General features: G+C 38.2%; 1 protein-coding gene across 46 annotated transcripts in view; it reads left to right on the forward strand.

Annotated features, from left to right (window-relative positions):
• camk2g2 (calcium/calmodulin-dependent protein kinase (CaM kinase) II gamma 2) overlaps window positions 1–22,779 on the forward strand; it is a 74,332-nt gene that overhangs the window by 31,147 nt on the left and 20,406 nt on the right. For 25 of the 46 annotated variants that reach the window (XM_073873157.1, XM_073873158.1, XM_073873162.1 and 22 more), the window contains exons 4-14: window positions 3,418–3,472; window positions 4,574–4,639; window positions 7,805–7,877; window positions 11,241–11,343; window positions 13,077–13,160; window positions 13,798–13,892; window positions 14,818–14,940; window positions 15,163–15,246; window positions 15,341–15,383; window positions 16,054–16,116; window positions 19,611–19,651. In XM_073873157.1, the coding sequence (XP_073729258.1) occupies window positions 3,418–3,472; window positions 4,574–4,639; window positions 7,805–7,877; window positions 11,241–11,343; window positions 13,077–13,160; window positions 13,798–13,892; window positions 14,818–14,940; window positions 15,163–15,246; window positions 15,341–15,383; window positions 16,054–16,116; window positions 19,611–19,651 (830 nt within the window). Of the gene's footprint in view, window positions 1–3,417; window positions 3,473–4,573; window positions 4,640–7,804; window positions 7,878–11,240; window positions 11,344–13,076; window positions 13,161–13,797; window positions 13,893–14,817; window positions 14,941–15,162; window positions 15,247–15,340; window positions 15,384–16,053; window positions 16,117–19,610; window positions 19,652–20,301; window positions 20,335–22,779 lie in introns of all 46 variants that reach the window. The other 21 variants (XM_073873161.1, XM_073873172.1, XM_073873181.1 and 18 more) reach the window with 3 other exon arrangements.

Below are 22,779 nucleotides of genomic sequence, written 5' to 3' on the forward strand. Positions count from 1 at the left end.
TTATTGCAGTTTCAGCTAAATCACTCCTCAACTTGGCCCACCTTTGTTCTCACCGTCGCAAACAGAAATACCTGACGCAGTTTTGTTTTTTTACCTGACGGGAGGGGTTCTAGTGGACCAATCACAGCACTTGTAGTCCACATACAACTTAAGTGCTGTTAAAAATTTAGCGGGGTGCGAGTCAGGCTACGCAGAGGCTAAGGATAACCTATGGCGTACACCTTACGCACGACTATAAATTGGACTTAACTATTTTAAATCTCTCTATCTGTCTTTCTTTTTCTCAAATCATAAGTTTGTCATGTTTTCTGCATGGAGTGCCAACAAGCTCGTAACAAAAAGAGCAATCGAGTGTGTGCATGAGAGAGGGAGGTGCATTGCCTCTAGCAGCGAAGACTCACTAACAAACTCTTGTCTTTATTTCTTTTTCTGTAGTTCTGCCTTTGGCTTTAAACACACACATACTTACACAACTCATACAGGGTTACACACAGCCCTGCACGTTACAAACACGTTTACAGAAATAAACAGCCATTGGCCTACAGATGCAAATCACTCAACCATGTGCATCTATATACACACTTATATTATTTTACCCAGGGCTATGTATTAAAGCACAAATTTTTATTATGAACACACAATGAATGAAACTATTTACCCCTGTAGAGCCTGTCATAGAAAGCACAAATATGTAAGAACCACATTTTATGTCGCTTTTTTGGTGTATAAAAGTAATGCACAGACACGTACAATATGCATGCGCTGACACTATTACCGTGTTAAGGTGCCAAAGAATGCTTTGAAATAATATGTTAAATTGTTCTCTGATATCTACATAGGCAGTATGTGGCTTTATTAAGTGCAAAAATGATCTAGATACGGTTTTACATGTCCATTTACAACCCTAGGATTTGTCTTTAGAATGAAATGGTCTATTATTACCTTATAACAATTTGAGGAATAATCAATTGTTTGGAAATTTTTAATGGACGTTTCTAAATGGTCAGTTTGTGATTTTTTTTCAGTATGGATCTGCAAAACGTAACTGTAACGTCAATATTAGAATTTCAGACTAAATGTTAGCAAATAGCATTAACTAGCATATAGCACTTAGCAGTCATGCTATGTCATTACCGTGTACAGAACTCTTATTATTCATCTATGCCTAGGTAAATACAGTTTTCCATTTTATGGCACCTTTGATAATTTTTCTTTTGTTTTGGTACTGATTTTGTATCAATGTATGGGTACTTGTGAAATCCCTAGTTTAGTAAATATCTAACATATATCACTTCCATCCACACATCATCTCTCTCAGGACAAACAGTTATAGTTCCTCTCCATTCACACACTGTTCACAGCACTTTTAGACCGAGTTCTCTCTGTGTGTTTGTGTGTCAAGGCCGCTGGTGATCTTGGTGGATGTGGAGATATTATGATTCAGCTTTGCCCTCTCTGCCCCTGTCCCCTCTCACATCATTGAGATTAATGCACACTGTCACACACACAGACCTACACACAATGAGAACGAGCTGGGGGTCTCTTAATGGCTACGTGTGAGAGATCTGACAGGCGCACTGTTTCAAGTCTGTAGCTACCGATGACAAATTCATTACCTTCAGTCAGGATAACAAATGTTTCCTGCCTTATTCACAGTGCCACGGTTCCCACAGTGGATGCAAAGGCCAAAGTACCTCTGACATAAATGAGCGTGTGATTCTTTTCTCTCAACATGAAGGGTGACGTCAAAACGAACGCGATTTATTTTCTTAATACATGTCCTGGTGTTACTGTGCACAATTCATCAGCCCGTGATATTTCAAAGCACCGACGTCGCTTTGCTTTAGGTCCCCTGTTGTTCATCTCAGTCTCTTTAAAAAGCAGTGATTAGTTTATGATTAAAGACCAGTCTGTCAGCACCATGTGATCCCTCTTTACATTTGCTGAAAACAGTGGCTGCATTAAACAAGTGTATGTTATGGCTGTGATTTTAAAGTGTGTTACATTAGAGGAAAACTTCACGCAAATATGAAAATGAACATCATTTACTCATGCTATATCCACAAGTTTCCTGCTTCCCATGAGGCCTAGCGTCAAAAGTGGGCGTATCTTCCGGTTTGAAGTAAACAAGCGGGAAGCATAGCGGGACGTGAAACTCATTCATTCATTAGTTGACAGTCACTAAAGATAAAGCGAACTTACTAAAGATGTGGGAACACAACCTCAACGAAATAAAAAAGGGTGAAATAACAGTACCTCTACCCTCCGCAGTATGGTTTGGTACGGGTTATCCTTTGTGGGCTTTTTATCCACGAATTAAAACAAGCACACAAACACAAAAGTTCTTCAGCCATGTTCTTTTTGATGCGACGTCTTTTGGGAGGTTACGGAAACTGTACAGTCGTTGGCAGGAACATTTCGATTTAGTTTTAGGCTTAGCCACTGACTTAGTTTATTCCGGTTATATGTACAACCACACAGCACATGTTGTCCCTGAGCTCCGTAACGACATCTCTCATAAAGGTTTGCGACTTTAAATAGTAAAAAAATCCTGAAAAATACATAACCAGTTTGCTATACAACACACAAAATACCATTGATATACTACTGCCGCAGCCTCATCAGAAGTTTTACACACTTTCTTTTTTTTACAGTAACGCCCCCCAGAAACGTGTGGATTAGTTCCTGTCTTCAGTTGAAAAATAAGAGATCATTTTATATTAAAAATGCTGTTATGTTATCTTCTTATATGGTGCTCAAAACAGTGAAGCTCTAAAAATCAAATAAATCCATCATTAAAGTATTACAAATGACTCCAGTAGGTTAATATGTCTAAAACTATTTTTTTGTAAGCGAAAACTGTTAATATTTTCAGCTTATTTAGCCATCAATATGTCATGTTGATATGGAAAAATACAGATCAGTGCAGTATATTGAAATGACAGGGTGTTAACACTGAATCTTATTGTTTCTTAAAGTATGAGGATGAGTAAATTATGAGAGAATTTTCATATTTGGAGGTAGTGTTCATTTCATTATATTATAATTTCCTCTAGTCATAGTGTCATAGTGCCACATTGTTATGTCGTGCTGGAATAAGCCCCCTTAAAGGCAGGGTGCATGATGTCTGAAAGCCAGTGTTTGATATTTCAAATCACCTAAACAAACACACCCCTACCCCAATAGAATCTGGAACTTCTTTTGATAGACCCGCCTCACACAGACGCAACCCAGGCAATGATGTCGGTTAAAAGCCCTGTTTAAAAAAACACATAATACAATATAATACCTTTGCTTGTAATTGCCCAGGCTGCATCATTTACTGGAAAATATATAGCAATAGCCCGTTTTATTGTTTTGAGGTCAGATAATGTGACACCTATTTTAATCTGCTCTCTTTCTGTTGTTCCTCAACAGTGCGCCTCCATGAAAGTATCTCAGAAGAAGGCTTTCATTACCTGGTCTTTGACCTGTAAGTATCCAAGTCAAACATGTTGCTCTTCTATCCATATTAACCAATATACTCTTAGCACAATTCAGCAGTATTTCCCTCCAGTGTGTTCATTAAAGTGACTGTACGTTCACACCGCCACAGACTTCAGCTTCCAAAGTTATTGGAAGTCATTCATTTACAATGGAAGTTTGCTTCTCTTAGCTGCAAGGAGCGTCAAATTCATCGACGTTGCATTTTGGGCGTTTTGAGTGACCTGAGCATCAGTCAGAAAATTGAAAGAAGTTCAACGTTTTGGTAATGAGCTATGACGCGGTTCAGCGGCTAGCAGCGGCAAAACACCAGCAACCAATTGAAATATAGCCTAGACGTTCTTCGCTGGCTGATTCAGGAGAAACATTCAACAATCCTACCAAAACATTCGTTTCGAGAAAACTGACTTCAGAGCGGCCAAAGCGTCAAGAAGCTTTCCCGTGCTTTTTGACAAGCGTCCTTGACCGGGAAGCTCAAGTCTGCGGCGGTGTGAATGTACAGTAAGACCATTAAACTGCAGTCATGAGCTCTCAGGCAGCCAGTTGGCCTGTTCCTACAAGAGCTTACTTCAAAATATAATTTTCAGTATAGTATTTTTGACTTTGTTTTTCTGGTAGAACAACAACAAGACTGTAAAAAAGTTTGTTCAACTTAAAAAAGTTACCTGGTGGCTGTAAAAATTGTATTAGTTTTAAGTTGAACCAACACATCTTTTATTACATTGAATATGCATTTACTTGTATTTTGTAAAAAGCCATAACAATACTGTATATAAGTATTAGAAGCTATAAGAAAAGCATACTTAATTTTCCTTTGAAGTAAACTGCAGTAATGTTTTATAAGTTTTTTCTCTAAGTGTTTTCACTGAAAACATACCAAAACATTTAAAAGAAAAATGGCATGAAAAGGTTTTGATATTAAACTTTAGTTTAGTGTAAGAGTAAGTGTTTGATACATGTGTGTGAACTGTGATTATGGCCTCTGCTCCTACCAACACACTTCAAGACTTCGTGTACAGTACATGCAGTTTAAAGTTATGAGAAATCCGGCTCTTGAGCTCTTAATAAAACCTGTATTTTTTCTTTGTAGCGTGACTGGTGGAGAGCTTTTTGAAGACATTGTCGCAAGAGAATATTACAGTGAAGCAGATGCAAGGTAAGTTAAAAATACTGATATGACTTGTTTTTTTAGTTTAGTTAAAATTTCACATTTAGTCCGACAACTTTGGTCTTTGCGTCCCATCTTGCACTGGTTGTTTGGTAAGCAAGTGTTGCATTTAAAGTAATTGAAAATAATCTTGCTTTTAAACATCAATGTCAGTGTCTTGTATTCTGTTTCATTCTGTTGTGTAGCTGTTTTTGAACGCAACAGCTCATCTTGTGTAAATTCTCCCCCCAAAAATGCATTGAATCACTGTGAACCCGAAACCAGTTTTATATTGCTCTACAGTAGCCTGTTGAGTTTATAAAGGGCATCAGTTTAAGCGGTGTTGCTGGGCAACACTCCTGGAACGGCCAATAGTGTGAGACACAGGACAGCTAGTTTCCGCTTGGGCTAGACAAGTTTCTTTATACTCAGCAATGCTGCTGTGTGCGTCAGAGTTTATTATGTGAAAGTTTGTCTGATAGATTAAATTGCAGACCAGAACTGCCAGTGAGATGTGTAGATCAATTCATCACAATCACTCACATAACAGCAGCTTAGGATGAAAAATCTGCATCTATGCCTGTAAATGCCGGACACTTAAGAACAACCAGAACCACTTTTGGTACCATGCACTGTACCATTAGATATTTGGCATCATGGTATTACCATGTAATGCCATTACAGGTTCCTTTTTTTAGTCAAGTTATATCGACCATATTTTTCAGTCTATAAGCCGCACTTTTCATAACTTGGCTGGTGCTGCGTCTTATAGTCAGGTGTGCCTTGTAAGTCAGTATGAATTAATTTTGACATTTATGTGGCAAGTAGGGTTGTAACGGTATGGCGGTATACCTTGATATTAACTTTTACGATTATCATACCGTAAACATTTACTTTACTTATGTACACGGTTTTGGGGGGAAAAATAAAGCAGATCTGCGCTACTATGCACATGCAACTTCATTCGGCGTGACTGCTAGACTCCACTCGTTTATGTGTAGCAGAGAAAATGTCAGAGACTACAAAATCTATCCTCTATCCCCCACCAGACAAAAAGTAAAAATCCCCCAAAAAAGTATGGGAATACATTGGGTATACGAAAAACAAACGCAGGGTTGTTTTTGAAGATGGATATCCAGTTTGCAAGAAATGTGGCTGCAAAAAGAGGCACTAAAGCCAATTTAAGTGATTTATATTACAAATCAATTTAAGTTGATTATACTTAGGCCATATAAAAAAATCATTTATCTATACATTTCACTCACTATATGACAATGTGAACAAATGAATATATCCAGAGCAGCTCTGAGAGAATTTATTGAGTATTTTTATCATTTTATTTAAAATAATAAAATTAAAAGAATCAAAAAGGATTTAGAATCAAAGTTTACTTTTTTCCGAAAGTGTATTTTTTCCCCAAAAAGTTTAATATAATAAATCATATGTTCAACCCAAAACCCCTATCAGTTGTTTATTAATTGAAGACTCCTTGTAGCTAATGATAATATTATTATTATTATTATTACTATTACTATTATTATTAAGTGTTTAGTACCGGCAAACCGATAGTTTCTGAGACGATTATCATACCGTGGAAATCTCATACCGTTACAACCCTAGTGCAAGAGACAACATTTATCGTCTACAGCCGCGAGAGTCAGCCATATGCTGCTTCTGTATTTATGTAATTCAATGTGTTCAGTAATGTGAAATGACGAGTATGCGAACTTCACGCTAGTTGGCTTGTTCGGTTAATTTAGCCTATTCAACCTTCCAGGTAAGTTCTGTATGCTATGGTTTATCTGGTTATATGGTTTATATGGTTACTTTAACGTACAGACATCTATTCAGCCTGCTGTTCTGTCTGCTATTGTTTAGTTGAATAACTTGCCTTTCCAGATTAAATGTCTTTTCTTCGGTTTGGATTTTGTGAAATAATTTTCTAAATAAACGCAACGTATAGTCCACTGTGACTTATATATGTTAATTTCGTCTTGATGCATTTTTGAATGATGCGGCTTATACTCCGGTGCGGCTTATAGTCCGGAAAGTATGGTAATGTTGATAATTGGACTCTGCTTATACACAAAATATTTTTTCAAACTTTGAAAATCCTCTCAGGAATGTTATTCTTTCTGTAATGTAGGATGAATTTTAGACTGGGATCTGCTGTGGATATGCATCTACCTGAATTAAAGCTGACCGTCTACATTTCAGTCTAATATTTCATATTCAGCACTAAGCCGGAACAACAAAATTAGCTTTTCAATTACTTTTGGAAGACACTCTACAGACTTCCAGGGCAAATGCAACCACTGTATGTTGGAGCGAGAGAGAGTTTGCATCAGCAGAAAAAAACAAAGTTTTTACTGGAAAGTGGCTCTGTAATGGGATGCAATGGAATGCAGGCCTCAGTTTTTGCCAAATTTGGACATGCCAAGAAATGCCACGGCATTATTCCTTGAGAACTAAAGGGAATGATGGGATTTTTTTTATCTGCACCGCTTTCACTTTACTTTTTGTTTATGGAGCCTTTCTTCTCCTCATTGAGAGATTTCGTATTCTTCAAGTGTGTGGCCAAATAGAAAAGAAGCCCTCGAGGAGACATCCTCCCCTCTGACCTGCCCTCTGTCCTCAGGCCATGATCTTATCAGTGGCTTTCAGATTTCTGTAATAAGCAAGTCTGCTTTCTGCATTTATAAACATTTCTCTCCGCTCCAGTGGTGCTTGATATTTCTGTCCTGTTACAGTCTATGGAAAGTCTGTCAGAGTAACAAATGCCTATCTGTGTAGTATATAACTGGAATTTGGCCTGCTTGTGCAGTGTGGATTTTTATATATATGTGGATACACTTTTATCAGCTAGAAATTTGTTTTGGCATTAGGACGACATGGTAAATATATCTTTATTTCCCATCCTGGAAAGGATTGGCAGCTTGAGATCAACTATAAAAAAGTAGAGAGTTTATCTGTTGGTACAGAGCTCAGCCAATACACACATGCCAAATTTAACAAATGGATTTCTCGTGCCCAATCTCTGCCATATTATATCCAGAATTACATTTACTTATTTAGGTGTCCAACACCTCTGCCTTCGTTTCCCTCCCTAATCAATAATTTTTCTCTCCCCATTATTTCTCTCTGTCTCTCTCTCTCTCTCTTTCTTTTTTTCAGTCATTGCATCAATCAGATCCTGGAAAGTGTCAGTCACATCCACCAGCATGACATTGTGCACAGGGACCTCAAGGTGAGTCATGCCATCTCCGTGGCAACGTGCCCGTTGCTGGCGTCATCTAAACCCTCCTATACTTGTCAACTCTCTGACGTCAGCTTCACACACTCATACACAGTGATGCACACATGCTCAAACAACTTTAAATGCTGTGTCGCTGCTTAACTCTCACCAGGGAGCTCGTACAACCTGTGATCGCTTATTTTTTCCTCTTGCGTCAAAGGGTGGTCGGTCAGTCAGCTATGACTAATCATAAGGGGTCATTTTATAACAAGCACAATACAGAAACCAAACAAAGTGACATGGATCATGGAGAGATTAGAGATCATGGTCTTAAAATGCCATTGTTTCAAATTTACACTTATATATTAATGTAATATTGAATATATTTGTATTCAGAGACCAGAGGGACAACACATTTGAGTGTGAAAGATAGATAGAGGATTATTGAGATGGGCAGTAGGTAGTTTCAGGCAATATTGTTCTCTACAATAACTTTGATGACATACAGGAAGAGACATGACATGTGAGGAGTAAAGAAAAGGTTTGAAAAAAAGCTATCCTGAATATTATTGCTGGACTTTATTGACCTCTGTTGCCCTATGGGGGGATTTTATGAGCACTTTATCACTGGTTAACCAATTATTCAGATCACCAGCTTATTTGTATTCAGCAGGGTGTCTTCACTATAAACTTCATTTGAACTCTCATGTCATTTCTAACTTTATCTTTCGTATTACTTTAAACTCCACCCCTTCAAAACCTTCAACTGTGACTAGCCTTAGCCAGACTAGTTTACTGCAAAAAAAGTAGAGAGATCGATATGCTATTGGTAGAATGGTTGCTATGGCAACCCATGTGAAGTCAGAGTCTGCAGAGGCATGCCATGACTGTGAGCTTGAGACTTATTGCCACCTCTAATTATAATGACAAAGAAGAACAAATAAACACAGACATGGACTAAATCTTGAGAAAATTGAGAAAGTCAAGCAACATTTTTTATGTTATTCTTGGAATATGCCCTTATTCTCATGTTGACTTAATTCCGAAATATTATGATTGACTTTTTATGATTGCGACTTTATTCTCATAATGTTGACTTAATCTCAAAATATTATGACTTTATTCTTGTTATTTTGACCTTATTCTCGAAAAATCACAACTTTATTCTTGTAATTTCTATTTATTTTGGCTGAGTTTTGATAAGTTAAATCATTATGGAGTGGTTTCCTGGACAGGGATTAGCTTAAGCCAGCACTAGACCTTAGTTTAATTAGGAAATATAACTAGTTTTAACAAACATACCTTACTAAAAACATTACTTGCTGAATTTTGTGGAAAATATAATGCACTGATGTATTTTAAGATATGTCAGATTGTCAGTGCAGTGTCAGTGTCGTTAGAAATGCAATTAAAAGTCATAGAAAGTTAATTAAATTTTATACAGAATGTCCTTCGACCACTTTCTTGGGCGCATTTAAATTTTTGGAACTCAACCTTGCTCGACCAATCCACATAATCTGCGGATACGCAGGATTGTGGAATATCAAAGACAGGATAGGATATATCGTTCTGCCTTTCAAAAATAACCCACATACGTGTATATCAGGAGAAGTGATGCAAACATTCGCTTTGGACATTCAGCCTTGATCCGTGCTTTGGAATGCATCTTCTAAAAGCAGCATTTTTCAGCTTTCGGACACAGCCTTGGTTTTAAAATATAAACTGAATTTATACATTTTACACATATTAAAGATTTGAGTAAGAAAATGTTTTTTTTTTTATGAAAGTTTAAAGCAATGTTAAGCTGTCAGGGTAAACCTTCAAAAAGTTTCAGCGTGGTTCATCTGGAAGGCAAAGTCATTCGAATAAGCGCAGTGTGTGATTTATCAGTCCTACTATGATAAAGGCTTTTTGTATTAATATATGAATTAGTTTACATGATTGTGCACTTTAGGAAGGTTGCCTAGCAACATCATCATTACCTAATTAATATTCAAGAGATAAGCCATCGACGTGTCATCACAAAGTCCCGTCCCCAATATCCTCAAAACTAGTTCCAGTGCTGCTGTTGCAGGGTGACTAAGCTGTCAGGGTCAGGACTCTGTCTGCAGTATTCAAAAGCAGCAGGGTGTGTGGGACATTGGGGCGAGGGTGCAGCTCACCCTTGCTCTCATAGCTTGAGATAACAAGCCCTCCTCTCTGTCTTTTTATGAATTATACAGCTCAGAGCAATTGGCGTGCTGTCACAGCTGTCTGTCTGCTACACACACACACACACACACACACACACACACACACACACACACACAGGTTTCCATGTTTTGTGGGGACATTCCATAGACGTAATGCATTTTATACAAACTGTATATTCCCTTACCCGCCCCATTCCCTAATCCCAACCATCACAGAAACCCTTCTTCTACTTCACATTTTCAAGAAACATCATTCTGTTTGATTTATAAGCTTGTTTCCTCATGGGGACATCAAAATGTCCCCACAAGGTCACAAAAACACCAGGTACACACACACACACACACACACACACACACACAGAAGGTTATAGACACCACACACATGCATGCTATTTCTGTGCCTGTCTCACTTTATACACACTACAGATCTGCTCAGAATCTCTTTAATGTTTATACAGAGCAATAATTATAGAACATACAAGATGCGTTTATGTTCTTTTAATGCAGGTCACAGTGAATTAGACTCACTGACATTAGGCTTGATCGTCACCTTTAGCATCATGTATATAAAATAAACGAGCATTTAAATAGCTGTATAAAAAGTGGGTAGAAATTCAGCATTTAAGTTGGAAGATGTTGTGTTATTGGATGTTTTGTTTCTTTAAAGGAACAGTATGTCAGAAATGTATATCAGTTAATCATAAAATGGCCCTGATATGTCACTAGACATTAAGAAATCATTTTCATTTCAAATACTTATATCACTGACAACAGTGGTCTGGCCAGGATATTGTCATTTAAAAAGTGGAGTTGCAGCCCTCAACTGATGTTTATGTTGTGTATTGGCCACCAGTTGTATGATTGCAGTACCAGTTTTAGCCACAAGTTTTGTGATTGCAATACCAGTTTTGGCCACAATCCTACATGCTGTTCCTTTAAGGTTAAAATATTACATTTGGAAATCATCCAGTACTGTGGGTCATATCTATAGAACAGAATATGATAGAGATCTGGGCTCTTATAGGCAAGTGAACAACCAGGCGAAACCCTAATAAACATCTATGATCACCCACTTTTTGCCAAAATCACTCACTATAGTTAGCCAAAAATTAGACTTTGTGATGTTCTTTCTGTTTCTTATCTCTTCTTCTAATTCATTTTTCTTTTATTGTTCCTCCTGCAGCCAGAGAACCTGTTGTTGGCCAGTAAGATGAAGGGGGCGGCAGTGAAGCTGGCTGATTTTGGCCTTGCCATTGAGGTGCAGGGAGACCAGCAGGCTTGGTTTGGTAAGATACCTCAATATCTGAAGCAATTCTGAAACACTCTGATTAGTGATGCACCGATGTATCGGCCGCCGATATTTATCGGCTGATTTTTGATGAATTTGAAACCATCGGCATATCGGCAATAGCACGAGAAAGGCCGATACCGATTGTTTATTAATTGACTGCATAAAGAAATCCATTATATGTAAAAAATTAGTTAATGTTGTTAATAAAATAAATGCTGAATAGCTAAAACCACCTTTGAAGGTTGTCATGCTGTCTTATTATATTTGTTTTAGCTTAATTTGTGCCTCTCTTATTATGTAGGTCAGTTGAATGTTAATTAGATCCAATCTATGTTCAGTAAAAATAATTTGATGCAGAAATAAACTAGCTAATAGACCAACTGTATAGTATTGTATACAAGTGTTTAATATCGGCATCGGTATCGGCCAGAAGTTGTCTGTTTAAATCGGCATCGGTATCAGCCCAAACAAATCCTATCGGTGCATCCCTAACTTTTATCCAAAAATACTTTAATACTTTAATTTTCAAAACCAAACAGATCAAATAAATTTGACGGGTTTCTCATGAAGGGCTGTAATATACTGTATATATTTTTTTTAAATGGCACTGGTATTTGTAAACCGAAGTTATTCTTAGAGCCATTGTTTTTAAGTAGCATTAACTTTCCTTTCACTTATTTTTATAAGCTGGCTCCCTATGGTTACTCTAGTGGGACTAGAGAACTCTGGGGAATAGTCAGAATTAGTTTTTGTTTTTACAATGCCCTTTGGAAATATGTCTCATTTTTCTCTGAAATGTTTGCTGTTTGTTTTGAGTCAGGAACAGTACTCACTTGAAACAAGTCACAGACAACAAAACTAAAGGTCAAATTGGACCTGTGTCAATATCATGGGAATTTATTCTATACACGTTCATATTATTCAGCCTTAGAAACAGTAAACTTGCCCTTACAAAAAGTATTTTTGTGTGGAATGTTACTACTTGGTATTTCAGGTGTATGTGTAGTATTTGGTCATTATAATGAAATGTAAATTTATTGGTAACATTTTACAATAAGGCTGTTTTTGTTTACATTAATAAATGCTATAACTGACATGAACTAACAATGAGCAATATAGTTTTTCAGCATTTATTAACATTTTTTAATGTTAGGTGATGCCAATTACAATGGTTTATGTAAGTTAATTGTGCACTAACTAATGTTAAAGGAATAGTCTACTCATTTTCAATATTAAAATATGTTATTACCTTAACTAAGAATTGTTGATACATCCCTCTATCATCTGTGTGCGTGCACGTAAGCGCTGGAGCGCGCTGCGACGCTTCGATAGCATTTAGCTTAGCCCCATTCATTCAATGGTACCATTTAGAGATAAAGTTAGAAGTGACCAAACACATCAACGTTTTTCCTATTTAAGACGAGTAGTTATACGAGCAAGTTTGGTGGTACAAAATAAAACGTAGTGCTTTTCTAAGCGGATTTAAAAGAGGAACTATATTTTATGGCGTAATAGCACTTTTGGGAGTACTTCGACTAGCCTGAAAAGTCCGCTCCCCTTCTCACTCTCATAATGGGAGAGGGAGGGTGTTACTGCGCCGAGTCGAAGTTCTTGCCACTCCACTTAACATACTCTGATGTTAACAACTGCACCATTATGTTTGATTATTGTTATTAGATGTTTGATAGGAGGACCTTGATTGATGTTATCACTATTATGGCTTTACAGGTTTTGCTGGCACTCCTGGATATCTGTCCCCTGAAGTTTTAAGAAAAGACCCCTATGGGAAGCCAGTGGATATTTGGGCCTGTGGTAGGACTTGCATTCACATTGTCAATGTTTTAAACAATAATTACATAAATGACTCATTAGGGCTTTCACACTGGAATTAGTTAACCCCGGGTTAACGGAATCCTGGGTTATCTGTTTCACACTGTTCATACTTAACCAGGGGTTAAGAATACCTTGATTAGCTGCTTCAGCTGTGTTTAATTGGGATCATAACATTTTAACCCTGCTTCGTTTCACACGTTTGACACCACAAAAGCTGGGTCTAACCCTGCTTCCGGGATAAACCCACTTCAGGCATAATCCCGTTTCTAAATTACAAGTGTGAAACAATCCGTAACACCTAACCTTATGAAAATAAAACATGTTTTTTGTGGTAAAATTGTAGTTTGTAATTGTAGTTTTGGTGTATTGATTACTTTTGGCAAAGCTATGGTTTTACTACACTAACTATGTTTGTGGATAATACAGCCATGGTTAATTTTCATAAGGGTAGTGTTAAAGTGGGGGTTTAAAGCCCTTTTATTTTCCATGCATCTATTTATCTGCTGTTATACACTTACTTCATTGGTGTACTAAATTTGCAATTCAGTCTTTTGTTATAGGGGAACAGTCAGTGTACTACTATTTGTGAATTCACCAGTTTATGTGTCTTGGGCAGGTGTGATCTTGTATATCCTCTTGGTGGGTTACCCTCCATTCTGGGATGAAGACCAGCATAAGTTGTACCAACAGATCAAGGCTGGAGCATATGACGTAAGTATTCAGACACTCTTGTTTGGCTTTATTTACATTTATGCATTTAGAGATGCTTTTATCCAAAATGACATTCAAGGTACATTTTGTCAATTTCTGTTCCATTCGAATTCGATTAGGCCTCTCTTCTAGAAAGTTGACACAGATGCTATCACGGCCGTCCGCATATAGAGTTATTAGGCCCACCCTCGAGTGACGGGTCCAGATTGAAGCCTCTGTTAATATTTAATTGCCTGAGATAGAGAGCTGGGTTACTCAATAATGAATGATGTCAGCCCCCTGCTCATAAAGCACAGCAGAGGAAATGGTGAAGTTGTCATCATCTACTTCTCAAACCTCAGATGAAAACCACAGTTTAAAGTTTCGTCTTTCCCATCAACATCGTCTGTATATAACTTTAAATGCTGCAGGCAGGTTACCACGATGCTATAACAGGAGCCCTTCAAGCTTTTTCGAACCTCGCGTATCGACGTGTAACGTTTATATCCATCTTTGTAGTGATCCGCTGTAGGCTGCTGTTTGTAAACAGTGTTGCATAGCATGATGAGATTATTGATTCCCTCTAATTTGATTTCATTTGTGCTTTTAAAATTCCATTTAGACCGGGTCAGCAGGGCTGTCCTTAAGTGCTTGAGAGTAAAGAGCGTTTGAAGTGTTTATGTTGCATCGTGGCATTGCCTGTTCGATGGAGCGCTGCGGTTCAGGAGAGATGCGATTACAAAGGCCACTTGCGCTATGCGAACTTTCATCCAGGTGGAAATTCCAATCTTCCATCGGTTGCTTCGGCTACTTTGCACTGATCTTGTTAACATCCATTACAGAGGCCGTGAAAGCCATTGATCTGTGCCATGTCTGTATACATCTAAGTTGTGCTTTCATCACCCAGAATCTCCCCTTTCCTTATTTACTTTGGCGTTTCCTTTAGTTTCCATCACCGGAGTGGGATACCGTTACTCCAGAGGCCAAAAACCTCATTAACCAGATGCTGACCATCAACCCAGCAAAGAGGATCACAGCTGACCAAGCGCTCAAGCATCCGTGGGTCTGCGTAAGTCACCAGGCTTGAAACTTGAAGCACAATATTTGATCCTATTTAAGTACAGTACCATTATGGGTGATGGGAGCCATATAATAGAAATATCAAGGACACAAATTGTATAAATTTTTCCAAGAAACATTATTAAATGCTGTCCTTCTATAGATGTTAACGATAGCAAATCCGACTGCTCAGTTGTCACATTTTTCCCTTTGCCATTTTTCTTTCACTTAGCAACGGTCTACTGTTGCCTCCATGATGCATCGCCAAGAGACCGTTGAGTGTCTGCGCAAGTTCAACGCCCGCAGAAAGCTGAAGGTTTGATTAATACTTCATCCATTTGTCTTTATTGTTTATATTTGTTTCAAGTGCAGATTAGACAAACTAAAGAACCATTTCTGTCCCCCTCCAGGGAGCCATTATTACCACCATGCTGGTGTCCAGGAACTTCTCAGGTGAATGACTTAACACATTTATATCCATTAGTTCGGAATCTGAATGTTATTTGTATCTGTAGCTTTTATTTTGTAATCAACCCCCTCTTTCTTGACTGCTTAAAGTCATTTGGACTTTGGTTTAGGTTGGTTTGTTAGGATACAAATTTGTGTGAACAATGGGTAAGTTTTTGTGAGGTTGAGGGAGGGCACCACAGTTTTTCAGTGTTTTGCTGTGTTCGTGCCTCAACTTGGATGAATGGATACATACTTGTCTTTTTTCAATGCGTGCACTTTTGATCTTTGTGCAGCGCCTCGGGATTGTGTTGGCATTTGGCCTAGCCCCATTCATTCCTATGGCTCCAAATAGAGATGAATTTAGAAGCCATCAAACACTTCCATGTTTTCCCTATTTAAAGACTGTTACATGAGTAGCTAAACAAGCAAGTATGGTGGCACAAAATAAAACTTTTGTTTGGAGCCATGGGAATGAATGGGGCTGGGCTAAATGTTGGCCCATACAGGAGGCGCTGTGCATAGATTTAAAGTGCACACGAATTGAAAAAAGATAGGTATGTATTAATTCATCTAAGTTGAGGTAAGAACATAGTAAAATATTGAAAAATGGTGGTGTTTTCCTTTAAGCTTCTGTCTTAAGTCAGCCAAAACCAAATGCTCTCTTGTCCAATAGTGGGTCGGCAGCACACCGCCCCAGCCACCCCCACCACCAGCACAGCTGCACTGGCGCAGGAAGGTAAGTGAGGATGGGCATTAGAGGGCCCAATTTCGGCCAGTCTTCTACCAGCATGTGACCCAGGGGAGCCTGCTATACCCCCAGCCAACACACGGGCACAAAAAGTCTTCTGATGGGCCATTGGTTATGCAGAGAATACAAACGGGCCTTTACACAAACACCCTGTCTATGGTTTGGGTTGGTTGACTGAATTTAGATCAATTCAGCGGAAATGATGAGTGAATAGATTTTTATCTTTATTATACTAAAAGCCTGAATTTAAGATGGTAAATCAACTGAGCCCAAATGAAATTGAATTGCTTCCAACCCTAAAACTCATCCAAATTACACTGTACTTCAAAGTCTAAGATGAAAGGTTGCATTTGCCTTTGGTCTGCACAGAACATCTTTACACAAGTTCTGCTATCGTCAGAAGATGTTTTGTGTCATTTTCAGCTGATTGGCATGGTAAGAAGAGTATCATAAAAATGCATTATGTGCACCAGATGATGTCTGTCTGGAAACGTAATGCATTATGGGTTTGCCCTCTGTGATTGTACAGTACGAGAATGCTACGGTAGAGGTATTTGACCCGAGTCACCTTAAGCAACATCATCATTTCATTAGAAATTCATTCAATGATCTTGACGGTTTCTTAAGGTGGCTCATTCTTCCTATACACTTCGTAGGTCAAAGTCAGGTCCTCTTTTCCTCAGCTGCACTGGTATGGAATTGTGGGTAGATGCTAACCTGCAAAGATTAAGACGGACTTGCGTTTGCCTGTAGTCTGTAGTGCTAAGAGTATGTATGTCATATGTATGTATTAGCATGCTATCAAAGGAAAAGAACCTGTGCTGAAATGCCACCAAGTCTTCAAACAGCAGGGGTCGCCTGAATAGCGTGATATCTAAAGCACCATTTGTCTATCAGCATGCATTCAGGTGCCTGTGCATGCAGGACAGAAAGCAACAGGAGATCCACCTGTCTTTTTGTCTATGCCTCTTTGGTTTGTTTCTTCCTTTTTCTCTCTTATCTTAATGAGTGTAGCATGTCTGGGATTGCTCTGCTAACTGCTTCTGTTAATGTGTTATAGTTGATTTGGTTATTATTGGAGTAGTTGGGCTTCTCTTGCAAGCACGGTGCCTTACAAGAAGATAATTGAATAATCTGAAGCAGTTGTTGACAATTAAAAGTGATGGACTGATATAATGGCCGTTATTTTGTTTGTTTTTAGACTATTAGCATTCACTAATAAGTCCCACTTAGCTGATCAAGTAAAGTGGCAGCTTTCCGTCTTGTGTCAGTGTTAATATCTGCAGATAATCTTGTCAAATGGTCCAATATTTAACGAAACTTAAGTACATACGGTAGTGTAAATGTTGTGTGAATATAAAGAGCTCAGATGCAAAAGCCACTTAATGCAACCTCCAACAAAATGGAGATGATGATATTGACTAGAGGTGCACGATATATCAGCCAATAATTGGTATCGGTTGATAAGAGCGTTTTTTCCACATTATTGGCTATCGGTTGATAATTTAAACATATAGTCATGGCCGATATATCCTGTCAAACAGAAGAGAACAGGAAAATGCAATGAATTTGAGCTCTGTGTAAAGAAACATCACTAGTTTAACGTTCAATATTAATGGTCATTATATCAATGAGTTTATATCAACATTTAGAAAGTGTAATCTTTAGTATTTAGTTAATGCAAGTTAATATAACCACAAAAACTATCAGTATCGGCCGACATCAGTCTGAATAATCGGTTATCGGTATTGATGGAAAAAGTAATATCGGTGCATCTCTAATATTGACAGAATTCTCTCGGCATGTATTGTAGGGTTCCCACGAGTCCTTGAAATCCTTGAAAGTTTGTGAATCTGGGGGAAAAATTCAAGGCCCTGGGAAGTTTTTGAAAACATACATACATACATAGATACACAGGTCACTGAAAGTGCTGAAAGTTTTCTGAAAAAAAAAAAATCCATATATTTCGTGTAGTGTAGGATAATATACAAATTGTAGACTTATTAAGCACATGTGCTAAACTGTTTACTTTAAATGCTTATATCTTCTTTATGCAAATGTTGATTCATACCAAATGTTTTTTTGCATAGTTGTGTTTGACACATGAAAATGTTTCGTGTTACGTATGTAACTGTTGTTCCCTGAAAAGGGAACGAGACGATGCGTCTTCCTTGCCATACTTCCTGCGTCCCTGTAACGCCATCTTTGGCAATATTTCATATAGCGATATACTTCATGGCTCCCGCGTCACCCTGTCTTTGTCGATATTTGATTCACACATTGAATTTGATATACACATTCAGACGCACTTACCGCTGAAGGCGTCCCAAAAGTATCACTGCAGTGACGCAGCACGAGTTCCCTCGAAAGGGAATTGTAACAATGTATCTTAAAAGGTAACACAATGTAACCTTGCTCTCACTTGAAATGTGTCCCCACATTTAGTCCTTAAATTTGAATCTGAAAAGACCTTGAAAGGTCCTTAAATTTGAAGTTAACTAAGGTGGGGGAACCCTGTATTATACGTTCATCAAATACCCTAGTTTCAAACCCGCTTCAGGCCTTTTAGAAATAAAGCTTTGTTGGTACAATCCTTTAAATACCACGTTGATTTTTTAAGAAAAATGCTTTAAGTGCATGAAGACGAATTAAATGAAAGACGGCGCGCGTGTGAGTAAAAAATATCAGTTGTCGAGCTGCAAGAGTTTTTAAAGGTTTACTGAATATATTAGGATATTTTAAATGATCAGTTTATTTAATTTAATAATTTTTATCAGTTTTTGACATTTAAAAATCACAATGCAGCACACAATACTCATTTTGGTTATAGTTCTCTTTTCAAAGCTATTCCTTATTTGGTTTTAATAATAAGCCCAATAGTTGAACAGGTCAGTCATTTAATGAATGAGCGGTTTATCTCCGTGCTGTTGTGAAGATAAGCAGACCTAAACATTGGTTTGTCAGAGCTGCATGGAGCAGTTTGCAGGTGTAACGCAGGCCAGACAAGACATTTCTCTGCACAGCATGGACCCAGCATGATAAAAATTCTTCTGTTTTTACTTTGTTTTGTTTTGCTTGATTATTTATTTATTTATTTTATCTTTAAAAAAATCTGCTGATTGGTTTATCTTTTTCCCCCTTTGCATTCTTTCCTACCTTTATCTGCTTTGGAAGGTAAGGGAATTTGAAGATCATAAATACTTTTTGTGCACATATGGTTTGATAGTCTTGTTTCTGTTTACCGTTTCTGAGAACATGTAGAAGATTGTTTTTGATTCACATTAACTCTAACAATGTCTCATCACATTTTCCTCATTCAGTCCGATAACCTTCTGTCCCTTCATATGCTGCAAAACTGAAGTGTATTTTTATGATTTGTCCTGTAATTGGGTGGATTCGTCACTGAAGGGCCAACTTTTTTTTCTCAAAAGCTCAGATTTAGATGTATAGGCTGTACTAAATATTTTGTTTTTATCTTTCAGCATGCAAAAGTTTACTGGGCAAGAAGTCTGATGGAGTGAAGGTAAGCCTTCAAACATATTTACACATCTTATTATTAAATTTTTGAATCAGCACCATAAAGTATAACGTTCTTGTATCATAAACAAACTAACAGTTTATTCCCCAGTTTTTATGTTTAAAAGATTTTTACTGTCACATTTGTTTTCCCACTTTGTCACATTTTTAAATAGAACTGACAGCCAAGCATCAAGCTTGTAAATATTTCACCCAAAACCAACAACATTAAGTTATTAGCCACCTAAACTTTCAAATGTTAATTGTTTATACTTTACTATAGTCCTAAATATAACATCACCCTAAGATGCTGTTTTGCCTAATCACAAAACATTTATCATATTTAGACAAACATATGACTATTTATAAGATCATAAGATGATTTATATTCCCCGACTGAACCCTGTAGATGTCTCTGTGCATGCAGTGAATCCACAGCCTTTTACAAGTTTCAGCAGTTTAACACTTCAAGTTTTTGCTACTAAAACGCTTCTGTCACATCACACATGGCTTTGCGACTTCTTGTGGCTGTTTTGTTTTTCTCTCGCTCATTTTCTTCTCTGTGGGATCTAACTAGCAGTTTTATTTTTTCCTGTGTTCACCGGCCTGTTTTCTACGCTCCCCTCTGTTCCCCCTCCTCTGTTTAACCCCGTTCAGAAAAGGAAGTCAAGCTCCAGTGTTTATTTGATGGTGAGACCTGTTACACGTCTGACTCGCCCTCAACACTCTCTCGCTCTCTTTTTCTCGTGCTTGAGAGTTTGTTTGGGTCGTTTTTGTCTTTGTACGATTTTGTGAATCATAGGATCATTAAACATTAGCAGACCCATCCTCACCCGTTTTTCTAAACATGCATTCCCATCGACGACTCATTGGCTTGCAGTCCATCCTTCATTTTCTCAATGCTTTTATTTTTGGAAGACTTGGGGTGTTGTCGAAGAAATTGCTTTCTCTCATTAGACTTTGAGCTAAGGTTGGCGTGTCTTTTGCAATCTCTCCATGTATATTGTCAGCTCTATCCCCTCAGCTTTCATAGACAACCACTAACTTTATACCTAGGCCTCTTTTAATTCCTGATGTTTTCAGAGGGCTCGTGCTTGCTACTCTTTAATAGGAACAAGTGTGTTTAAATGCTATTATGGCCGACTTTCTAAAGCATGAGACAAACAAGGCTTTTTCTCACTGGAAGTCCCCTTTTCCCACAGTCCGTAGTGCGTCAGACAGTTTCTGTTGCCATGGCAATAGCTGCAGTGGCTATGACATCAGACTTGGTCTAACAACAAAATGAAGATACCCCTGTCACAGACGATGCCTTATATTTACACTTTCTCTGCTTTAAAAACACATTCTTATTTTTTTGGAGCACACAGATGTCTGTCTTCCTTTGTTTGTGTGCAGTAAATGACCGCAATAATGGCTGATGTTAAAATTGTTAGTTTTGTGTTAGTCTTGTCATAGGGGATGGAGTCTAGTTTACTTCATTTAAATTTGTCTGTAGTTTTACAATATGAAACAAACCACATTCGTAACTCTGCACGTACTAAAAACTCTCATCTCATTTTCTGAGTTTCTATTTCACCGCTCGGTCCCCACTAGTGATGCGCGGGTCAGCGTTTTTTCCAACCCGCGGGTCCCGCTTTTATGAAATATTTGGCCCGCCCCAACCCGCACCGCAACACTGTATCTATTTTTACAACCCGCACCGCACCGCCCCGCGACCATTAAAATAGACATACTAGGCATTTGTAATGTAAATAAAAAGAGGCTTTATTTCAGCCGAAGAGTGCTTGGAAACAGCCATTAGATTACATCGCCCTGTAAACTGGCAACAACATACACCAATGAGCCATAGAAACCAGCATGGTCATATTAATATAGAGATAGGATAATGATAAACCAGGGGTGTCCAATACATCGATCGCAAAGGCAATGCCGGTATATCACACATAAGTTAACTGTGTATTCTCATGCTGCTCCATGCCTCCACGGGAAAATTGGCATTATGAGTAATTGTGAAACACTTAAGTCTTTTTGAGTTGCTGTGCCTTTCTTCTCATATGTGTTTTTATAAATCTTATGCCTGCCCGCTGCAGCTCAGTCGTGTAAACTTCTGGAATTTACAAGCATGCAATCGCATCGCATTCTTGCTTTCATGCACGAGATGAAGCACGCGAGGGCGAGCGAGCGAACGAGGGAGAGAGAGAGGCAGCGTTGTGCTGATCATGCTTCTGATACTATTGTAATTTTCTTTCAAGTTTGTTTCACTAAATCTCCGCTATTTTAAACAGTACTCGACATGTGCTCCAGGATTTTTTTTAACTCCTCAAGAAAATAGAGTAATGGTGACATCCCTAAATCCAATGTAGAGATATATGCAGTATAGTCCACGCATTTAAAGTGTTTTAACATGTATAACTTGTCGGCTTTATCATTTTAAAAGTAGATCACCACACAAAAAAGCAGCATTTGTATTATCTATTCACAAATTCCCTACCTTAATTTCTCCTGCAGATCGTCTTTCATCTTTTAATTCTCCGTTTGTTTTTGTTGTTGTGGCTGGCAGCCAGCAGGAGCTCCTTGGCGCTTCCGTGACGTCAAAGGTTTGGGGATATCAAGTTACGTTGCGCAAGTTACGTTGCCACATAGGCCTACGTAATTTAACCTTATCAAAGAACGTAATTAAATGTAAAAATATATATTCCCAAATATTTAATATATATACTACAGGGAATAAGACGCAACATATCAGTTTTTTAATTTTGTTTTTAATGACCCGCCCCAACCCGCCCCGCATTAAAGTTACAATTTCTTTACCCGCCCCAACCCGACCCGCGGGTTACCCGCGGGGCCCGCGGGTTACGAGACGACCCGCGCATCACTAGTCCCCACCACCCACTTGGTTGTCATAACCTCACTCAGTGGTAGTAGACCATGTTTTGTTTAGTAGTGTTTAGTGATGTTAGACCTGTGTGAAGAACTTTGTTCTTGTGTCTTTAAATAAAATCATTCTTTAAAGATGTGATTTTTGAAACCTAAATATAGACTAAGGGCCAATCTCATTTCTCTGTCTTACACCTTTCCCTTTGTCTTCGTCTTCCCCTTGCCCCTCGAAACCGAGTAAAGGGTAAAGGGGTGAGA

The sequence above is a fragment of the Misgurnus anguillicaudatus genome, chromosome 11, assembly GCF_027580225.2.
Source record: "Misgurnus anguillicaudatus chromosome 11, ASM2758022v2, whole genome shotgun sequence".
Classification (NCBI taxonomy): domain Eukaryota; kingdom Metazoa; phylum Chordata; class Actinopteri; order Cypriniformes; family Cobitidae; genus Misgurnus; species Misgurnus anguillicaudatus.